Consider the following 22,032-nt stretch of genomic DNA (forward strand, 5'->3'; position numbering starts at 1 on the left):
ATACTTCAGTGCAGGACTGAAAGATTGCTGTATTACCTTAAGCACAATTTCTTTAAATCTGAACCCTTAAACTTAATCCTTAAAGTTAAGACATTTGTTCGTGCATTCAGGTGAATTTAAAAGATTTGTTGGGAATATGTGACAAGCAGGAAGAACTGTGGACTATCATCTATGGAAGGAAATGGACAGAAGACATTTTGGGTTGAGACCATCTTCAAGTCTCAAGAAGGGTCCAGACGTTAAATGTCTTCTATCTGTTTATCTCTACAGATGTTGCCTGACCTACTGAGTTCCTCCAGCAGTTTGTTTTTTCAAGATTCCAGCATCTTTAGCTTCTCTAATTCCATATATGTCATTGTTGCCTGCAGAAACTTGCAATGCATCATCTAGCTGCTACATTTGTATATATTGCAGGAGTGACAACACTTAAAACTGTAAAATGTTTTGGAATCCTGAGTCATAATGGTAATTGCACAAATACAGAATAATTTTTTTTGTTCGGAGAATAAGCTTTGAGTACGGCCTTTTGTCATTTATGTATAGAGCAGAATGAAATTGTTGTCTGTGTGTATTCAGTCAGCCTCTCAGCTGTTGTTTCAGGCCAGTGTAGGACCTTGCTTTTGTTAACTGTACCATAAATCTAAATGTTGAGAGGCCATGTCATTTAATGGGAATGCTGAATGTTAATAAGGATTATTTTTTTTTTAAATCTAGCATTAATCGATGCAAAACCTCTTGATGTGACACTCTCTGCTAAACCAAGTAGACCATTGATTTCTTCATTGTCTCCAGACACTGGAAATCAATCAGAACATTACAGCTGAGCTGTAGTGGGTCAAACAGAAAGATGATCTGGAGTTAGAATATACAGACATGCCCTCCCTCCTCGAGCCTGATGGTGCACTCTTCTATATTTCAGCCAAGTACTATTAACGGCTCATTCCAACCAATTGGACAATTGACTTGCTCATTACTCATGTGTTTTGTGGAACATTGGATGATCATGAACATTAAAGGGGATAAAAGAATAGATTCCAACCAAATATTCACGACTCCTTTCAAAATGAATATGCAAAAAATAACTAATAAATGGATTCAAATGAGACCTAATACTGGAGAATGAAAGCAAATAAAAAAATAACCCGGGACATCAGGTGACCATAATGTGATGTTGAGAAAAATGTCAATATGTACACTGGGTTAAAGGAAGGCATTAGTAAACTTGCGCAAAGAACAAGTAATTGACAGATTAAGTTAAATAAACAATTAAGAAAATGAAGGGGAAATACAAAGTTAAACTATTGAAGATCATAAAGCAGAATAGATTTATTTACAGACATATAAATAAAGTTTGAGATAGTGATCCACCCATTAAGAATGGACAGGACAGTACCACAAGTAATGATAGGGAAATGGCAGCGATACTTCATCTTTATGTTCTCTTGATTATTACCAGGGAGAGAAAGCTGTGGACATGACTATAATTAATTAAATAAAGACATTTAAAATAAACGTTTAAAATACCTTGGTGCAGTTGATTTATCTCAGTGCATTTTAAAATAGGGGCATGAGAGAAGATGAAGAAGAATTTATTAGAAAAAGATGCTGTGCCAGAGGAATGTAATACCTATATTTAAGAGTGGGGATGAAACAAGTCCAGAGAATAATACTCCAGTCAGATTAATATTGATGATGGAAAAAGTAATGGAATCCTCGCTGAAGGAGAGAATAACAGACATGAAAAGTAAATTAATGAATAGTCAGCACAGATGTCAAAAGCAAAATCTTGCTTGACATTAATTTTTGAAGAGGTAACAGAAAATGTGGATTTTGGTAATGCGGTAGATATAATTTATCTAGATTTTCAATAAGATACTTTATACGAGGAAGATGACTACTGTCAGAGAATATTAATTTGGGGGACCAGCAGTATAATGTTGGCTAGCTTCAGTACGGAAAGCAGAGAGTGGGATTAAAGGATAGAAGCTTGTGGTGAAATCATCACCAAGAAATCCAGCAGGGAATTTGAATGACATTTTTTTATCCAAAGAGTGGGGAAAATGTGGGACTTGCTCCTGCATGGAGTTGGCAAGGAAGATGTGTACATACACTTAAGAGGAAGCTGTACAAATAAATGAGGTCGGAGGAAACACAGGGCTGTGCTGATATGTTTTGTTGCGATTTTCTGGGCTTGAATGGAGTAACTAACACATAGTCTGGCTGGATTGAAAGGCGTCATTTAGTGCTGTATATATTGTATAAACCATTTCTTATGTTGGTGGCTGGTGTTGAGATGATCGGATTAACTTTTCTACAAGCCCTGATAGAGCTGGAACAGGTTAACATTTTTTAGCTCAATAGGTCTTACACCAGCAAGTGCAAATCCTTTTGTTTTGCAAATTGAAATATTCGAAGGTTGATCTGATGACAGCTTTTTTGTAATGAGAGACTTTACAATGCTTTCGCTAAAACTCTCAACGGGGAAAATTTAACTAGCTGGAAAATTCCAGATGGACCAAATCTCAACAAATGCCTTCCTTCCTTGACATTGAACGGATTTCTAGTGAACTAATAAATAGGAAATGTGCGGCAGCTAGTTTTGCCCTATTGGGTTGCGGTGAAGTAGTTGTCTTTTGTTAACACCAGTGATGTGATTTCTTAGAGATGCCGTCCAGCTGAGGTTACTCCGATTGTAATGTATAGTAACCGCTTTGCCAGAACAAGATACAATATTTCAACCCTGCAAAGATTTTAGTTAGAACAGCAAACGCTCTGAAACTTAGTCTATTAGAGTGAAGCTTGAGGACCTTCCTGCATTTTACCTCTGACTTGAATGTTTGTGACATAATATGGCTCATTGCTACATATTAGGTGTTACCTTGAAATGATACAGCTCTCCTCTGTGATATTGTATTGAATGCCACAATCTATGCTGTTGAACATCACCAACTTCAACAACTCTGTTTTAAATGGATAAAATGTCAGTGTTAGCAACCAGAGATTATTTCAAATGTAAGTTTTCACGTTCTTCATTAGAACAATTTAATTCCAAAATATTTAACCTCGCTTGTCACACTTTAGTCTATTTTAGTACGCTGACTCAAATTTATACAATCCGATGAAATTTTCCAATGGTCAAGGTAATAACCATTTCTTTGTATGTAGGGACATGTCGTCATGGGAAACAACGCTGTGTCGCCATACCAACAGGTCATCGAGAAAACAAAGAGTCTCTCTTTTCGGAGTCAGATGCTGGCTATGAACATTGAGAAGAAGATGAATCAAAACAACAGGACAGAGGTGAGCACTATGATCAGTGTACAGGGTCCCTTTAGGAGGCAGATGTCGTGTTAGTCTACGTTTGATTAGTTACTCATTATTTAACCTCACCTTTATTTAACCCAGTTCTTTAATCTTAATTTTCCATTTAAAATTGATATGTATGTATATTATTTGCACAATACAAAACATATGCTGGAATGTTTTAAATAGCAATTACTTTGTGATTAAGTGACATTCTAAACTTGTGACCTGTAATCCAGAACTTCAGATTAAATTGAATCTGTTCAAAAATCGGAGCAAAGGTAATGTACAAATGGGAATTGAAACAAAATGGTCTTTGCATTTACAAATAATACTGAATGAATATTTTATATTATTTTGTCAAAGATGCATGCAGCTCGCAAGCAAGCTAATCACTCTATCGAGTTCACACTGAACATCAAGCACCTATTTAATCCTATTTTATTCTCTTCATATTCACTTCAACTTCCCCTACCTACTTCCATGATAGGGGCAATTTACAGTGGCCAGTGAACCTTCTAACCTGCACGTTCTATGGATGTGCGAGGAAACTGGCGCACTTGGAGGAAACCAACATGGGGTGAATGTGAAAATTCCACACAGTCAGCCACAGAGCTCAAGATTGAACCTGGGTCACAGAAGCTGTGAGGCAGCAACTCTACTAGTTGCTCCACTGTACCGCCCTTGTAATTGCTTATTAAAAGCAGACATGTAATTGAATAACTGCTAATATAGCTGGAGGATAGTACTGAGTTGAGTCCATCTGAAAAATCCCTAGATAAATCAACACAAGATTTGCACAGCTTTATCACCAGATCCATTATCACAGCCAAATAAATTTGAAATAAAGGTGCATTTTTCCAGTTAGCACGTGAAAGCAATGATCTAATGTTCCCTCATTTCCCACAAGAATTGGATAAAATCTTCAAGGCATTTCCAGCCTTTCGTGTGTAGTCCCCATGCTGCCGGTTCACTTTTCACATTCTTGTTCTTTTATGTGCAGCTTCTACATGTATTTTGTTCAGACAATAATATAAATGGGGAAAATATAATGTAACATATTCAACCTTAAACTGGATCTTACGCTGTCATTATAAATGTTCACCTCCGATTCAGTTTGGCAAAAGTGCAGATCTTTTAGAGTCTGTATAAGCAACAAATTTGAATACATTTTGTCGGTGTTTCTTTCTCCTACTCACATGAGACATATAACTGGGACCGGGACACTTTTCCTTTACTGCCAGTTAGAAAAAATACCTTTCTTCCCATTTTATTTGGCTCTGATAATGGATCCTGTGATGAAGTTGTGTAAATCTCTTGCACTGATTTATGTGGGGATTTTTTACATGGCTGAAGTCAGTACAATTATTCAACCATGTTAACAGTTATTTAATGACATGTCTGTTTTTAATAAGATATAATAAGCAGTAACAAACTGAGCTTCATGGTTATAAATGGTTACATTTGCTGTGATTGATTATAAAATACAAAATTATATAAGTGACTATAGAAAAAACATCTGTAGGCTGCTTTGGGGAATTGGAGAGAACTGTTTGTGTTATTTGAATGGCACATGTTAAAAGGGAACTTTAGAGACAAGTGCAGTGATGTGTACATCAGTTCTACACATTTCTTATTAAAATATTAATATCCCAGATCTCTCCACCACCAGAGCTCTACACGTTATATAGTTTAGCCGTTCTGATGGCTGGTGGCAAGATTACATGCCAGGAAGATAAGGGATTGGTTGTGATTGATTAAATACTGGTGTCAGACTGCTGTTTTCTTTCTCATTGTTCTCAATCCTGACTGAAATATGGTGTTGGGGCGGGGAAGGGGTGGGGGGGGGGGGGGGTTGGGTAGGGGAGAAAGCATGTGAACAAGCTGTGCAGTCAACAAAACAACCTACAGCTGTGCTGAGGATTATTTTTTGCCACGTATTTTCACAGTACAGCCAAAGTGGGCATGCTCAACTTGTACTGCAGCCATCCTCATTTATTCATTCACCACGAGCCAATGACAGGCTCTGATCTGGGAAGAAGGAAATATTTCTGGGACACTCTTATCTGTTATGAAAGCATAGGACTTCCGCCAGTTCCCGTCAAATTTTTCCTTGGTCAGTTCATCATTCTTTCAGTTTATTGTTTTAAATGTGACAAAGTTTGTATTATGTTTGTTGACATGTCCACGATCATCTATGTCAACACCATTTAGATGATAATTTGTGCCCTGCTTATTGACAGAGCATGAGATTAGTTGACATTTTTGGTGCTTCTTTGCTATTTTAATCTCTAGGTTTTTTTTTTTTAATTACCATCTTTTAATTTAACTACCAACTCATCTCCAGAATCTTGCAAAAGCATTATTCCATCTTCAACATGTGGCCAAATAAAGAACATTTAATTTCCATAGTATAATGAAGCGATCTTGTGATCTGCTCCTCTGGAAGGTAGCTGAGTAGATACTTTGGTAAATACCTCTAAATTCTATAAGGGCAACCAGTTCCATTTGTTACAATCTTTCAGATTAGTTTTATATATGACTGCTGGATAATAATATTTTGCTATTACTCTGCTACACTTTGAAATCAAATTATTTTTTCTCCCTGTCATTTGTGGTAAATAACTGGCCTAATTTATTTCTGTGTTGAACAAAAGTTTTTTAGTAACAGACGTGACTTGGATCATCAAATTTAAGCAACTTTTGAATTTAATTAGAGAATTAAAGAAGAAAGAACAAATCCTAGACTTCCTTATATTGTGCCTCCTTCAGATATCAAGCACAAAGGCAGTGCCAGACCTGTGTAGCTGCCAGGCCATGCAGTGTGTCTCTTTTTAAAAATGTTTAACTTGTTCCATGCTCAGTAACAAATCCTGGCTCTTGTATACCAAATGTCATCTATTCCAGGCTTGGAAAAGGCCTTTGGGCCCTTATTTGCTAACCCTCTCTCTGACTTGAATTGGGTTCATTTTTCCCTTTCCTTCCATCCCTCTCCACCTCATCTGACTCCATCCTGATCCCGTCCTACGTGTTTCTGCTTTCTATGGAGACCATTCCCTCTGCAAATCCTTGGTTCACTCCTCACCCCCTTTCCAGGTACTCTCCTGGCAACCATGTAACACCTGTGGCATACCTCCTCTCTCACTTCCACCCAGGAACCCAGCAATTCTTCCAGGTGAGACAGAGGTTCATGCTTCAAACTTCGCCTACTGCATGTATTTGGTGCTCCTTTAGATAGCCGAGACCACGCATAGAGTAGGCAACCATTTAGCCAAACATTTGCGATCTGACCACTCAGGTCTACTGGATCTCCTGGTTGCTAACCATTTTAGCTGGCCTTCCTATTCCTGTCTTTGGCCTTCTCCATCGCCAGAGTGAGGCCTTGCAACCTGGAGGAACAGCATCTCATGTTCCGCTTGGGCAGCTTACAATCTAACGGTATGAATATTGAATTCTCAGCGTTCAACCCCCACCCCACCCTCTTCACCAGTCACACTGCTCTTTCCCTCTTCTTCGTGCAACCATCTCCCATTCCCGAGTTCCCATTTCTCTTTTATCCTCTCCCTCCTATTCCCCCCCACCTATATTCTCTGGTTTTACATTTCACTCCTCCTTCCCTTATCTGACATCCTTTTTTCTCCTTTTGACCTCTTGCCTTTGTCACCTACTCTGCCCATCTGCCAATCAGTGCCCCCACCCTCACCTGCAAAAACGTATGTGTATATCACTTGCCAGGCTTTGTCCTGATCCCATCTCTCTTTTACAGCTTTCTCTCCCCTCAGTCGGAAGAAGGGTGCCAGCCCGAAACGTTTGCAGATATTCCCAAACCCACTGAATTCCTCGAGTACTTTGTTTTCTCCATCCTAAGTAAATGGGAGATGCATAATAATTTAAAATCCAAGGACCTCTTTATTTGGTTATTACAGGGCATTATTTCTTTTTCTGCCATAATTTCAGACTGTTCCATACATGACTGTACCATTGAACATTTTGTTTAAATAGTACCCTTGATGCTATTGAATTTGTATTTTCACTTTATGGTTCCAGGCCTTGCATGTAAGTGATGTCATTTTATTACCTGTGGCCTCTCTATCTGTTCTTGACTCATTGCAAGAACTGCTTCCAGTTCTCTCATTGTCCTCAATTAGCAAGTTATTTGTTATTCCTTCATCATCCTAGTGGGAGCACACACACCATTCGTTTAGTTTAGAGCAGTGCCTCGTTATTGTGGATGGCCATTGAATGCTGCCTTGGCCAGCAGTGACCACATACAAGAAGGAATAGCATTGTAATAAAAACGTAACATTTGCCATTTAGAGTTGAAAATTACTTTTCCAGATCAGGCAGCTGAAGCACTGCCACATCTATTGCGTTTATTTCATCTTCTAAGAGCACAAGCAACAGAAGCAGGAATCATCTAATCAGCCCCTTGAGCCTACTCCACATTAAGACCGTGGCCTCCGCTCCACCTTCCTGCTGGTTTCCCATAACCAGTGACTCTGTCCAAGTCAAATCTATCATGGCCTTGAGAATGTTGATGCTTGTTCGTGTAATCCTTAAAGCCATAATGCATTAATCTGTAATTCTGGTTTGAAGAGATCAGGACCTGTATTGCAGCTTCATCAGCTGATTCACAGCACTAATTAGGTTGTAATACTTACTATCCAGCTCTCTGCCTATTGAATTATCCAGTCCTGGCTTTGAGCAGTCTGTTTTCTAACTTGCCTTATGCTTTGTCCAACAGTCCCAGATGTGCTCGCTTGTAAAAAAAAAGTTCATAACATAGTCACCTTGCTCTTAAATTGTTACAATAATAGCGCCATGGGAGGTTTTAATTCCACCCTTTTAAAAAATAGAGTTCATGCTTCATTTCATGCTTCCTTTTAATGTGGATCCTGTCAGGTTTTCGAGTGTTAGCAAAAGTAAGAACATCTTAGAAACATAGAAAATAGGTGCAGGAGTAGGCCATTCGGCCCTTCGAGCCTGCACCGCCATTCAATATGATCATGGCTGATCATCCAACTCAGTATCCCGTACCTGCCTTCTCTCCATACTCCCTGATCCCTTTAGCCACAAGGGCCACATCTAACTCCCTCTTAAATATAGCCAATGAACTGGCCTCAACTACCTTCTGTGGCAGAGAGTTCCAGAGATTCACCATTCTCTGTGTGAAAAAGGTTTTTCTCATCTTGGTCCTAAAGGATTTCCCCTCTATCCTTAAGCTGTGACCCCTTGTCCTGGACTTCCCCAACATCGGGAACAATCTTCCTGCATCTAGCCTGTCCAACCCCTTAAGAATTTTGTAAGTTTCTATAAGATCCCTCCTCAATCTCCTAAATTCTAGCGTGTACAAGCCGAGTCTATCCAGTCTTTCTTCATATGAAAGTCCTGACATCCCAGGAATTAGTCTGGTGAACCTTCTCTGCACTCCCTCTATGGCAATAATGTCCTTCCTCAGATTTGGAGACCAAAACTGTACGTCTTGCTTAGCAATTGCCCTTTCATCCATTCTCTTCCATCTCAGGGCAATTCTAATATTAACTCTGCTTCCAGAGAGGTAAATACTAATAGAGTCACTAGCAGTTTGATTCTGGCCATATTTTTTGTCCATCCTTTGGCCTCTGATAGGTTGGGCGGCTAACTTAAATCCATGAATTGTAATAACCTGGCCCTCCTGAGAAGATCACGGTCACATTCTCCTTGGCAATCGTGGGTTATTCCATATTTATGTATCTGCCAGGTACCCACACATACTTTACTTTAGGGCTTACTTTATACTTTAGAGATACAGCACGGAAACAGGCCTCTCGGCCCACCAAGTCTGTGCCAACCTGTACAACAACACTATTCTTCACACTAGGGACATTTTTATACAACTTAAGGAAGCAAATTAACCTACAAACCTGTACTTCTTTGGAGTGTGGGTGAAGGGGGGGGGGCTACCGGAACACCTGGAGAAAGCACCCGGTCACGGGGAGTACGTACAAACTCCATATAGAAAGCCAGGTTCAACCCCGCATATCTGGCGCTGTAAGGCCACAACTCTATCGCTGCGCCACTATGCCGCAGAGTAACAAAAAATAATGGCATAAGTATTGATCCGGGATTTGCAATATCAGAAGAAACGCAGAGAGGGAGAAAAATGTTGAGATGGAAAGAAATGGTAATGCTATATAAACAATAACACCATGTGCAAGTTGACATGGCAATAAAAGATAACATTAAATGGGTTTTGAAAGAAAATTTATGGTAAGTCTAGTCCTGGAAATAAAGAGAGGATAGTTTTGTAAGCCACGGTAAATACTGGCAATTTTGGTCCATCTAGATGCAGTGCTCAATATTGTTACGTGTATGTACTATGATTTAGATTCATTTATTGTCATACACACCAGAGTGTAATGAAATACCTTGTTCGCGTGAAGCAAGAGTACACATGCATTAAAGATAAATACTGGTGCAAAACAGCGGAATATTAAACCTGAATATTTTTTCAAATTAAAGGACAATAACAGAATAACCAAATGAGGTGGAGTTAAAAGTAAGAATATGTGGCAGCATACTCCAGGAATGGAATGGTACAGATGTGGCATGACCCATACCACCCCTCTATGGGTATAGATTCGGCACGACCCCAACTACCCCTCTGGGTACAGATGTGGCACGGCCCCAGCCTTCTGTCTGTGCAGGACTTTAGTTTTCTTTGGAAACTGTCAAAAGTTGCCATTCTAGACATGGAGCAAATTCAAATGTTGGGGGGAGACCATGTGAAGGAATGGATCCAATTGGCATTGAAGAGATGGTGTTTCACACTCAAGGCGCTTGGTTGTTTATGGGAGTCTGGTGTTTGGATTGTGAACGGTATTCTAAACAGACAGTGTAATGAGTGTTCAGCCTAAATCGTTGCAGATTTCCTTTTTCAGTAAACGAGAGCTGGTAATGTTACATTGTGGTCTCATTAACTAAATGCATTCAAAGTTTAAAATGGCATGGTTTAACATGTACTGAATAAAGCTCCCTGCGTTGTTCCTAATGAATTTGGTCTTGTTCTTGTTTTGCAGGCTCCCAACTGGACCACCTCAGACTCTGGCTTTTACTGAAAATAATTGCAGAATAACATACAAATTGAAGATCAGACTCTTCCTGGTTTACCAGACCAAATGAAGTTCAGTTTAAACATTTTTTGTCACATTTTGAAGTCCGTGTCAATGGATCAAATAAAAGCCAAGTTTAAAATATTGTGATCATTTGTTTTTATGTAAGGTTTATATTAGTTTATTTCACTCCATTTTTGCTATATTAAGATTTTGAGGATATGGATTTATGTTATTCTGAGCAATCTGACTGAGGAACCTGATTGTAAGTCACGTTACATTGTGCCCTGTCATCACTGAAAGTTTGTAAACTCTGGATGCAAAATCTGTGATTCACCTAAAATGTGCAGAGGCCAAAATTGGAGGGCAAAGCAACGCAGGAATTCACATAGTCTCAGAAGTGCATAGTTCAAGCAGGCAATGTAAACTCATCACATGGTATAATGACACACAATTCGCTATTCAGCAGTCAGGAATTCACATCAGTGCTGGTGGCACAGTGGGAGGCTTTCTTATGGCTATCTTTCTAAAATAAAATTTCTTACATTTCTACAAGCCAAATATTGCAGATGCTGGAACTCTGAAACAAAACAATTAAATGCTGAAACAAGAAACAAATACTGGAGGAACCTAGTGGGTCAGGCAGCATCAGTGGAGGGAAATGGACAGCCATTTCTTGAAGAAGGGTCTCAATCTGAAACGTCACCCATTCCTTCTCTCCAGAGATGCTGCTTGCCCGCTAAGTTACTTTAGCATTTTTACAATCGCAATCACAGTAATACTATATTAGCCAAGTATGTTTTGTAACATGCGAGGATTTTCATTTACCATGTCAGCCACACAAATATAAAGCAACGAAACACACAAAACGCATTTTAACATAAACATCCACCACAGTGATTCCTCCACATTCCTCACTGTAATGGAAGGCGACAAAATGTTCAAATCCCTTCATTGTTCTCCCGCGGTCGGGGGCCTCGAGCCCTCTGTTGACGGGACAACCTTGACTCCGGTAGCCGGCGGTCGGGCCCCCCGCATTGGGGTGATCAGCTCCTGCATCAGGGGGATGTCAGCTCCCCCCCGTCAGCGATCGGACCCCGGAACGGTGCTCGTTGAACCTCTGTGTCGTTGGAGCTCCCGACATCCATGGTCTCTCCCGAGACTGCGAGCTCATGATGGTAAAGTCCGCAGACCGCGGTCGGAGCAATCCCAGGCAAGGGATCGGCTCCGATGTTAAGTCCACGCCCCGCGGTGGTGCTCAAGTCAGTCCGAGGAGGCCTTCAGCTCCATCGATGGTAGGCTGCAGAGCAACCGGAGATGTGACCCGAAAAAAAATCCCATCTCCGGCAAGGTAAGAAATGGAAAAAATGTACCCCCCCCCCACATAAAACAATCCGGAAAACATTTACACAAACTTTTAACACACGCTAAAAAAATGTTTTAAAAGACGAAAAAACAGACTGTTGGCGGGGCTGCCAATCGTGCGGCGCCCCTGGTGGTAGATGTGTCTATCTTCGGTTTAAACCAGCATCTACAGTTCTTTCCTAGCTTTTTTTGGGGACAGGTCGGGATTCTTCTTTAGAGTGATGAGTAAAATGCTGGAAATATTCAGTGGCTCATGCAGCACCCATGCAAAAATGTTGTTGATGGCCTTTCAGGTAAAACGTATTTTTCTCCATAGATACTTCCTGACCCAGTGAGTACTTCCAGCATTTAATTTTTTTATTTCACTGCGTTGTTTTAAAGTGGTTCACCCATTGGATTCTCATTTCCGTCAGAATGTTCTGAGATACAAGTGCTTCTGAGGTGGAGGACTGATGAAGTACTTTGTCAATGGAACTCCTCATTAAACTGTCATCCCTTTCAGGTCGACATGAATAGTTTGGATTTTTTCTCTGATGTTTTATTTCCAGTGTTTAAGAAATCTTATGTGTAATGTATCTACTAATTTTTATGTATTTGAGACTATATACCTGTGATGTTGCTGCAAGCAAGATTTTCATTGTATGCACACCTCATCATACTTGTGCAGAAGGCAATACAGTGCCCTCCATAATGTTTGGGACAAAGACCCATCATTTATTTATTTGCCTCTGTATTGCCAGACGCTAAACTGCATTTCGTTGTACCTGTACTCGTATTTGTGTAATGACAATAAAGTTGAATTGAATTGAATATTCCACAATTTAAGATTTGTAAAAAAAAAAATCACATGTAGTTAAAGTGCACATTGTCAGATTTTAATAAAGGCCATTTTTATACATTTTGGTTTCACCATGTAGAAATTACAGCAGTGGTTATCCATAGTTCCCCCCATTTCAGGGCACCATAATGTTTGGGACACAGCAGTGTCATGTACATGAAAGTAGTCATGTTTAGTATTTTGTTGCATAACCTTTGCATGCAATGACTGCTTGAAGTCTGCGATTCATGGACATCACCAGTTGCTGGGTGTCTTCTCTGGTGATGCTCTGCCAGGCCTGTATTGCAGCCATCTTTAGCTTCTGCTTGTTTTGGGGGCTAGTCCCTTTCAGTTTTCTCTTCAGCATATAAAAGGCATGCACAATTGGGCTCAGATCGGGTGATTGAATTGGCCACTCAAGAATTGACAAATATTTAGCTTTGAAAAACTCCTTTGTTGCTTTAGCAGTATGTTTGGGATCATTGTCTTGCTACAGAATGAACCGCCGGCCAATGATTTATGAGGTATTTGTTTGAACTTGAGCAGATAGGATGTGTCTATACACTTCAGAATTCATTAGATTAGATTAAACTTTATTAATCCCCTTATTCAGGGGAAATTCTGTTGTCCTTGCAGCACACTAATAAAAAATACAACATAGCATTCAAAAAGAAGTTCAACACAAAAACATCTCCCCACAGTGATTCCCACTGTGGGGGAAGGCACAAAGTCCAGTCCCCATCCTCTTGTCCACCCAAAGTCGGGCCTATTGAGGCCTCCACAGTCGCCACCACGGCGCCCGATGTTCTCGCCGGGTGATGGTAGTTATGCTACTACCATCAGCAGTTGTATCATCAATGAAGATAAGTGAGCCAGTACCTTCAGGCCAGGCCATAACACCCCCACCACCGTGTTTCAGATGAGATGAGGCGGTATGCTTTGGATCTTGGGCAGTTCCTTCTCTCCTCCATACTTTGCTCTTGCCATCACTGATATGTTAATCTTCGTCTCATCTGTCCACAAGACCTTTTTCCAGAACTGTGGTTGCTCTTTTAAGTACTTCTTGCCCAACAGTAACCTGGCCATCCTATTTTTGTGGCTAACCAGTGGTTTGCATCTTGCAGTGTAGCCTCTGTATTTCTGTTCATGACGTTTTTTGCGGACAGTGGTCATTGACAAATCCACACCAGACTCCTGAAGAATGTTTCTCATCTGTTAAACAGACGTTTGGGGATTTTTCTTTATTATGGAGAGAATTCTTCTGTCATCAGCTGTGGAGGTCTTCCTTGGCCTGCCAGTCCCTTTGCGATTAGTAAGCTCACCAGTGCTCTCTTTTTAATGATGTTTCAAACAGTTGATGTTGGTAAGCCTAAGGTTTGGCTGATGTCTCTAATTATTCTTGTTTCTCAGTCTCATAATGGCTTCTTTGACTTTCATTGGCACAAGTTTGGTCCCCATGTTGATAAACAGCAATAAAAGTTTCCAAATGTGATGGAAAGACTGGAGGAAAGACTAGGTGCTGAGAGCTCTCTGAGACCTGCATTAAGGAGGCAATTAAACACACCTGAGCAATTACAAACACCTGTGAAGCCATGTGTCCCAAACATTATGGTGCCCTGAAATGGGGGCACTATGTAATAACACAGCTGTAATTTCTACATGGTGAAACCAAAATGTATAAAAATACCCTTTAATAAAATCTGACAATGTGTGCTTTACATAGAAACATAGAAAATAGGTGCAGGAGTAGGCCATTCGGCCCTTCGAGCCTGCACCGCCATTCAATACGATCATGGCTGATCATCCAACTCAGTATCCTGTACCTGCCTTCTCTCCATAACCCCTGATCCATTTAGCCACAAGGGAACACATCTAACTCCCTCTTAAATATAGCCAATGAACTGGCCTCAACTACCTTCTGTGGCAGAGAATTCTACAGATTCACCACTCTGTGTGAAAAATGGTTTTCTCATCTCGGTACGAAAAGACTTCCCCCCTTATCCTTAAACTGTGACCCCTTGTTCTGGACTTCCCCAACATCGGGAACAATCTTCCTGCATCTAGCCTGTCCAACCCCTTAAGAATTTTGTATGTTTCTATAAGATCCCCCCTCAATCTTCTAAACCACATTGGTTTTTTTCTATTATAAATCTCAAATTGTGGAGTACAGAGGCAAATAAATAAATGATGAGTCTTTGTCCCAAACATTATGTGGGCACTGTATATTTGACTTAACTTGAGGCAATGCACAGTCAAACCTCTGAGCAGCCAGAAGCATGGATTTGGAAGTTACTACCGGAGAAGACTTGATGCATGACATTATATGTTATCAATTGCTGCCACGGTGGTGTGACAGTGTATGTTCACAGTGGTGGCTGTATCAATCACACAGGCCGCCGCTGTGCTCTGGATGCTATTGACCATGTGTTGGCTTTGCATGCTTCAAAGTAAGTGGAGGGAATTCATTGACTTGTGCCGTGGAATGGTGCAGGTACCTACTGCAGGATGCATAGCTCTTGGAGTCTGTGTTTGTGGCTAATCCAATTATGTATCTGAACAATGATAGCTTGCAGCATGATGAGTTCATGGGGGCAGATGCTGAATGTCAGACGGAAATAACTGGACAAGTGTTGGAAACCATCATGTATGCCTGGCACGTAAATTAGAGATGCACCATGTGACATGAGAGCAGAATCGGCCCATTCAGCCCGTCGAGTCTGCTATGCGATTTGATCATTGTCTCCTTTCAATCCCATTCTCTTGCCTTCGCCCTGTAACCTTTGATACCCTTGCTAATCAAGGATGAATCATGTAATTCACCAGCTCGGTTAATGAGCTGGAGTTGGCAATCAATCCAACCAGATTGACAAGAATTAATTGATTCATTCATCATCATTAAAAACAATGACGCAGTGGTTGGTGCTGGTTTCCGATGGAAAAGGTGATGGACGCACCACACATCTCTGCCCTCCAATTTCTGCGGGCTTCCGCCGCTGGAAGTATAGGACTTTCCTTACAATGTAATGTACGACCGTGATCGCAACTTCTACCAAAGTGTGGATGGCCGTTGGCTCATCCACCCTTTGACAGGTCTTGTTTTTGGTCTTGCTGGGGGGTCCACAGCCCCCTCCTCACCTGGCAAACCTGGTTTAGTCGCCGACTATCCGACCATGGAGCAGGTAGCACAGAATTACATGGCACCCCCGACCTGACCTGAATAAGATAAGGTTTAGAAATAAAGAAAACATGGTGGTTCCTCATTAAAGAGATAACTTTATTGAAGCATTTTTAAACTGCCTGGACCTGGAATGTTCTGCTCAACAACTCAAGAGTCAAAGTCCTTGGGCTGAGGTAAATTACTAGCATTTTGTTGTGTGCAGTGTGAGACCAGCTGTGGCTTTTGCCCTGCCCTTGCTGGTTTCAGTTTCAGTGGAGCTCCCTGGTGGCCCAGGCACTGCCTCTGGGGCAAGTTTCCAATTTATGGTCCAGCCTTCTGTATCAGTCGCCCGTCAACATGACTATTAAGCCATAATACCTCGGTTCATTATTGCTTCTGTGGGGCCTTGCAGTGTGAAAGATGGCTGCTGATTCCTTCTTCACCAAACTCCAAATGGAATTCACTGCCTGACATGTTTAGAAGTTCAAGTCCTCCCACACCTAATGGCGCTTTTGAAATTACATCTAATCCAGCAAGCACGGTTTTGTCCACATTCAATACCAACGATTCTAAGACATCATACTCGTAATTTTTGATGTGAATTAGTACAGCACCGGAAGCCATTCAGCTGATCATGAGAATTTTCAAATTTTGTCCCACTCACCTTTTCCCCATGAACCAGTTTCCCTTTTAGGCGTTTCTAAAATTCACTTCTGAGAGTAGTAGGTTCTTCCTTGGGCATTTTGTTTTTTGCTCAAGGTTCCAGTATATGCAGTGTCTTGTCTCCCTGCTGAAAGTTCCTGGTGCATCTGTTTCCTCTACCCCTCAAGCAGTGCATTCCACATCAAGACTGCTTGCTGTGTAAAAACATTCTCCAAACCTCTAAGATCCATTTCATTTATCTGAAGTAATTGCCTCTGGTTATTTCAATCTCCCTGAGCTCTCATAGTCCCTGCTAAGTGGCATCAAAACTCTCCTGAATCTGAAATTATAAATTTATGTGTTGTGCCTGAAGGGCTTTGTATGTGCAAAGTGGAAAATGAAATGATGCTCCTCTAATTTATTTAGGATGATTAAATCTATTTTTTTTCAATAAAGCACCATCAAGCCACCAGAGGAACACGGTGAAATGTGGACCTGTGGCAGGAGGAAGTCGAGATGAATGTTTGACATTGGTACCTTCTCATTGGATTCTCATGATACAATACAATACAATACAATACAATACCTTTTATTTGTCATTTGAACCTCACATGAGGTTCAAACGAAATTTGGTTTCTGCAGCCATACAAAAAAAGAACCAAGACACGCACCAACACAATTCAATTCACATAAACATCCATCACAGTGAGTCCTCCTCACTGTGATGGAAGGCAAAGACTTGTCTCTCCCCTGCTCTCCATTCCTCTCCCGAAGTCGAGGTCAAAGCTTGTTGATCAATGATCAGCTTGTGAACAGGGAAGAGCTGCAGTAAGGATGTTGAAGACTAGTCAGATACTTGGAAATTATTATTTTTGTATCATTGGGTCTATTCTGGGCCACTGAACCTTTGGAAGAAAATTGCTCATGGAACCAGATGGAAAATGGGGAGAGTGTAGTGCGATCTGTTCTGTGACCCCTAAGGAAACTCCATCAACAGGAGCTTTCAACAAGGAAGATGTACTGTAAGATTAAATGAACTGTTACTTAGCAATAGTGAATGCAAAACCTCGATGCTGTGGTGAGGAGATCAGAGGTCTCATCATTGGAAGCATTTAAGTCAAATCTGTCGTGTTTTATTTTAGTGATAATTCACCCACTGGGAAGGGTAGGTCTATCGCCATGAATGATGATTCTATGTGTCACAGATATAACGTGGGGAAATCAAAGCTCTTGATGTGAGTATTCCTCACTCCTAGCCAAAAGCCATTGCATAAATTGAACAGATTGGGAGGCTTATAAATACATATGTACAGCACCACCTCACAATTTGACAGTAAGCATCATAATAAGAATTGCTTGACCACGTTCATAGACCCGATCTGATTCAGTCACCAGGGGCACCCCAATGCAATATGATGCTCAGAGAATTACAGGTACAATGACGGCATTCTCTGCCAATCAGAATGTACAAGAACATTATCATGCATGAGCAAGTACCTAATGTGTGATGGGTAGTCTCAGATTTGCCCTGATGGTTTCGCCTGGTCTTTTGGAGATGAGGCAAGTGATAGCTGTCATTGCACTGTTTTCGTGACTACCCTGGTAGTCATGACGATGGACTCGACGGAAGAAAGTGGAGAGCATGAGGTAGACTGGGCTAAGTTCACCACTCTGTAGACTCAGACAGTCAAGAGCAGAGCAGGTGTCATACCTGGCTGAGATGCATCCCATCAGAATAATTGCCATGGCCATCTGTCGAAGTTTGAGAATCCTTATGGACATGCTGAATCTTCTCAGACGCCAATAAAAGTAAATGTACTGATGCACTTTCTTGATCATTACATCAGTGTGAAGAGACCAGTTTAGGTTGCTGGTGATGTGGATGCCCAGCAACCTGAAGGTGTCAACCATCTCTATAGCATCTCATGATGCAGACAAAATTGTGTTCACCGTTCACTTCCTCAGGTCATGAACCAACTCTTTCATCTTGTTGATGCTAATGGCCAAGTTCTTGTCCTAAGATCGTGAAGCAAAGTTCCCAATCTTTTTTCCTGTATCATCATTGATACAATGATACAATTTATGGATGTGACCAAATTTGAAGATTCCAAATTGTCTGGATTGGAGGAGAAATTATTTATTTCAAAGCAAATTTATTTCAACATCTGAAGTATTGTGTACAGTTTTGGTCTCCTAATTTGAGGAAGGACATCCTTGTGATTGAGGCGGGACTGTCATATGAGGAAAAATTGAAAAGACTAGGCTTGTATTCACTGGAGTTTAGAAGGATGTGGGAGGATCTTATAGAAACATATAAAATTATAAAAGGACTGGACAAGCTAGATGCAGGAAAAATATACCCAATGTGGGGCGAGTCCAGAACCAGAGGCCACAGTCTTAGAATAAAGGGGAGGTCATTTAAGACTGAGGTGAGAAAAAACGTTTTCACCCAGAGAGTTGTGAATTTATGAAATTCCCTGCCACAGAGGGCAGTGGAGGCCAAGTCACTGGATGGATTTAAGAGAGAGTTAGATAGAGCTCTAGGGGCTAGTGGAATCAAGGGATATGTGGAGAACGCAGCACGGGTTATTGATAGGGGACGATCAGCCATGATCACAATGAATGGCGGTGCTGGCTCGAAGGGCCGAATGGCCTCCTCCTGCACCTATTTTCTATGTTTCTATACCTTCATTCTATTCTATAATGGAGTAAGGCCAACACTGGTGCACTAATTGGGTGATTGAGCTTGGATTTATATTACTTGTGCTGCACTTACTCAAGAGGGATTGTCCACAGGAAAAGAGTTAGTCATTCAACCCTATCCCCTGCCAAAATGCAACATTCCCCTGGCCCCGGTGGTGTCTGTGTAGAGTTTGCATGTAGTGAAGTTTGCATGGGGCTACTCCCACATTCCAAAGACGTGCAGGTTTGTGAGTTAATTGGCCTCTGTAAATTGCCCCCAATATGGAGGGAGTGAACACCAAAGTGGGATGAAATAGCACAAGCGTGGATGATCGATGGATGGTCAGTATGGACCTGGTGGGCCGAAGGGTACATGCTGAATCTTTCAATCAATCAATCACTCAAAAAAAACCAGGCTGGTCTGTTCCACACTTGCTTGCTCAAAATGTCAACTCATCCGCAGCCCTTTTTGCAAAAGATTCCATTACACTTATATTTCTCTGCTCTGCCCCATTTCCAATGTTATCCTTCTCTGAGCTTTCCATCCAACAAAATGTGATTTTTTTTTCCCTTTTGAACTCTGCAGAATCTTTCCATAAATTTGATTACATTGCACAGAAATACCAAATCTTGTGTGGATATTAACCCTTCAGAACATCTTGCGATCCTTGCCTTTGTTCCTTTCCACACCAAAGCAGTGTAATCCCATATGGAGTGAGGCATCTTTGCGTTATTTTAATGAACCGATGTAATGGAGAGAACGCTGAACTGCTGTGCCCCTCCACAGAGGCTGAAAATACAAGTTCTAGGCTGAGAAAGAAAATATTTAAATCTTACAGTACTTAACAAGGTCAGTAGTAATCCAGTTCTCTTGCCAATTCCCAGCTTCGGTTTTATTAGAACAAGCATGATTATTTGTATTATGCACTCCAGCAAAGTTGTTCTGGGAAATACCCAAGTCACCCACTGTTTAATGAAGAAATAGAAATAATATTTATACCAGTGACTGGAGTCTCACTATTTGATGAATCCTTTCTCTCCATTATTCAGAACTGATGCATGACTTTCACCCGACTGTTGATAGATAGTTAATCCACGTGGGAGGCCAGTTGAAACAGTGTACTCTGGAAATGGTGTAATAAGCACCACATCTACCAAGTGGTACAGAATCGGATTAACTGACCTCCCTGTTCAGCTTTGGATCAAACCACTTAATAAAACATAGCCGCTGAATTATGGCTCTCCAAATCATAGGCAGTGTCCTGCGCCTGTGACTGATGATGTACTCCAAGCATAAAAAGTTGGCTGTTTTTAATCAGAATAACTCTTGAAAGTATGCATATTATCTCACAGACGTACATCAAGGACGAGCATTGTGATTCTTCTCAAATGCTTTTCATATTTTGGGATCGGCTATTAATAATGTGAATCCATAATTTTTGAGCTCCGAGGTATGTCTTGACAGCTATCGTATATAATCCTTATTGAAATGATGCTAACCACATTCTGTGCACCATTTCTCCTTCACTATGCTGCACTGCCACAGTTATGATTTCAATCCAGTGCATGCTGAGAAATGTCACAGTGAAATTGCAAAACAAAGCTTAGAAAAGTGCTCTTGTAATTTTGAAAAATCTGGTTACATTCAACTGCAAATAACAAATGAAAGAGAATTTATTGGACAGGAGTTTGAATATGACTAAAGGCCTTCCCAAAAATGTCATGCTGTACTGTAATGACTTCAGAAGAAGGTAACATGATCACTGCTACAGCACAGAGTGATAATGAATAATTTATTTCGCTATCATAAAATGTTTACATCAACCTGATATTCAGAATCCACTAAAACATATTTACTTTTCAACGCACCCTGCTCTAAGGAGCAATGAATTCGAGAAATTTGTAGCTGCTCATAATCCCAGCACCTCAACCAGATTCAAGATAGTTCAGCCCATCAGATACGTACTGGTCCTTTGAAAGAGCAATCCATTCAGTTCCATTCCCCTGTTCTCTTCTTGTCAGTTGCAACTTCTCTGAGGAGAGGTTATTCCGTGAAGGCTCCTGTTGAATCACAAACCATCCTGTCAATTAGTGCATAATAATGCCCCTGTCCCACTTAGGAAACCTGAACGGAAACCTCTGGAGACTTTGCGCCCCACCCAAGGTTTCTGTGCAGTTCCCGGAGGTTGCAGGTGGTTGCCGGAGGTTGCAGGTAGTGGAAGCAGGTAGGGAGACTGACAAAAACCTCCGGGAACCGCACGGAAACCTTGGGTGGGGCGCAAAGTCTCCAGAGGTTTCCGTTCAGGTTTCCTAAGTGGGACAGGGGCATAACTCTTAACCGGTTTCTGTGTGGAAGTATCTCTCTCATTTGCCCGGGTTCTTTTTCCAGTCACCTTTATTCTGTGTCCTCAACCCTCTGCTGTGAGGAACCAAGGTCAAGACTCCTCCACCCTGTTCGACCATTGAAGCGGTCCCGTGACCAAACTTCAAATACCAACCTCACCCCATCCTCTCAATACTTCCAAACTCAATAACTGATGCTCTTTGCAAAAGGGAGTAACGGAGTTTTTTGTGTAGAAGCAGATTTTTAACAATTCTGAAGAACAATTCTTTACTTTTCAGGCAATAACTTCTCTCCTCTTTGGGAAGAGTCATCTCCCTCAACCAAATCAGCCCTGCTTCATACCTTCAATCAAATCCATATTAGCCTTTTAAATTCCAGGAAATACAACTCCAAATTTGTGCATTCTGCCAACGTTCTTCATTATTGATCCATTGTTCAGGTATTATTCTGGTAAACATGATCCTAACCTCCCGCAAAGGTCACCCTCTCCTCCCCAATTGCTGGGGCCCAATGGTGCTCCCTATACTTTTGTTGGTATTGTTTTATTACTGGAACATTACTGAAATACAATGAAAAACTTGGTATGCATGCGATCCAGTCAAATTATACTATACATGAGCATAATCAAGCC

General features: G+C 41.0%; 1 protein-coding gene across 1 annotated transcript in view; it reads left to right on the forward strand.

Annotated features, from left to right (window-relative positions):
- eif3e (eukaryotic translation initiation factor 3 subunit E) overlaps window positions 1–10,541 on the forward strand; it is a 190,571-nt gene extending 180,030 nt beyond the window's left edge. The window contains exons 12-13 of the mRNA XM_033019129.1: window positions 3,166–3,300; window positions 10,362–10,541. Of these exons, the coding sequence (XP_032875020.1) occupies window positions 3,166–3,300; window positions 10,362–10,400 (174 nt within the window). The 3' untranslated portion in view covers window positions 10,401–10,541. The remainder of the gene's footprint in view (window positions 1–3,165; window positions 3,301–10,361) is intronic.
- Window positions 10,542–22,032: the final 11,491 nt, after the last annotated feature.

This window comes from Amblyraja radiata, chromosome 4 (genome assembly GCF_010909765.2).
Source record: "Amblyraja radiata isolate CabotCenter1 chromosome 4, sAmbRad1.1.pri, whole genome shotgun sequence".
Lineage (NCBI taxonomy): Eukaryota > Metazoa > Chordata > Chondrichthyes > Rajiformes > Rajidae > Amblyraja > Amblyraja radiata.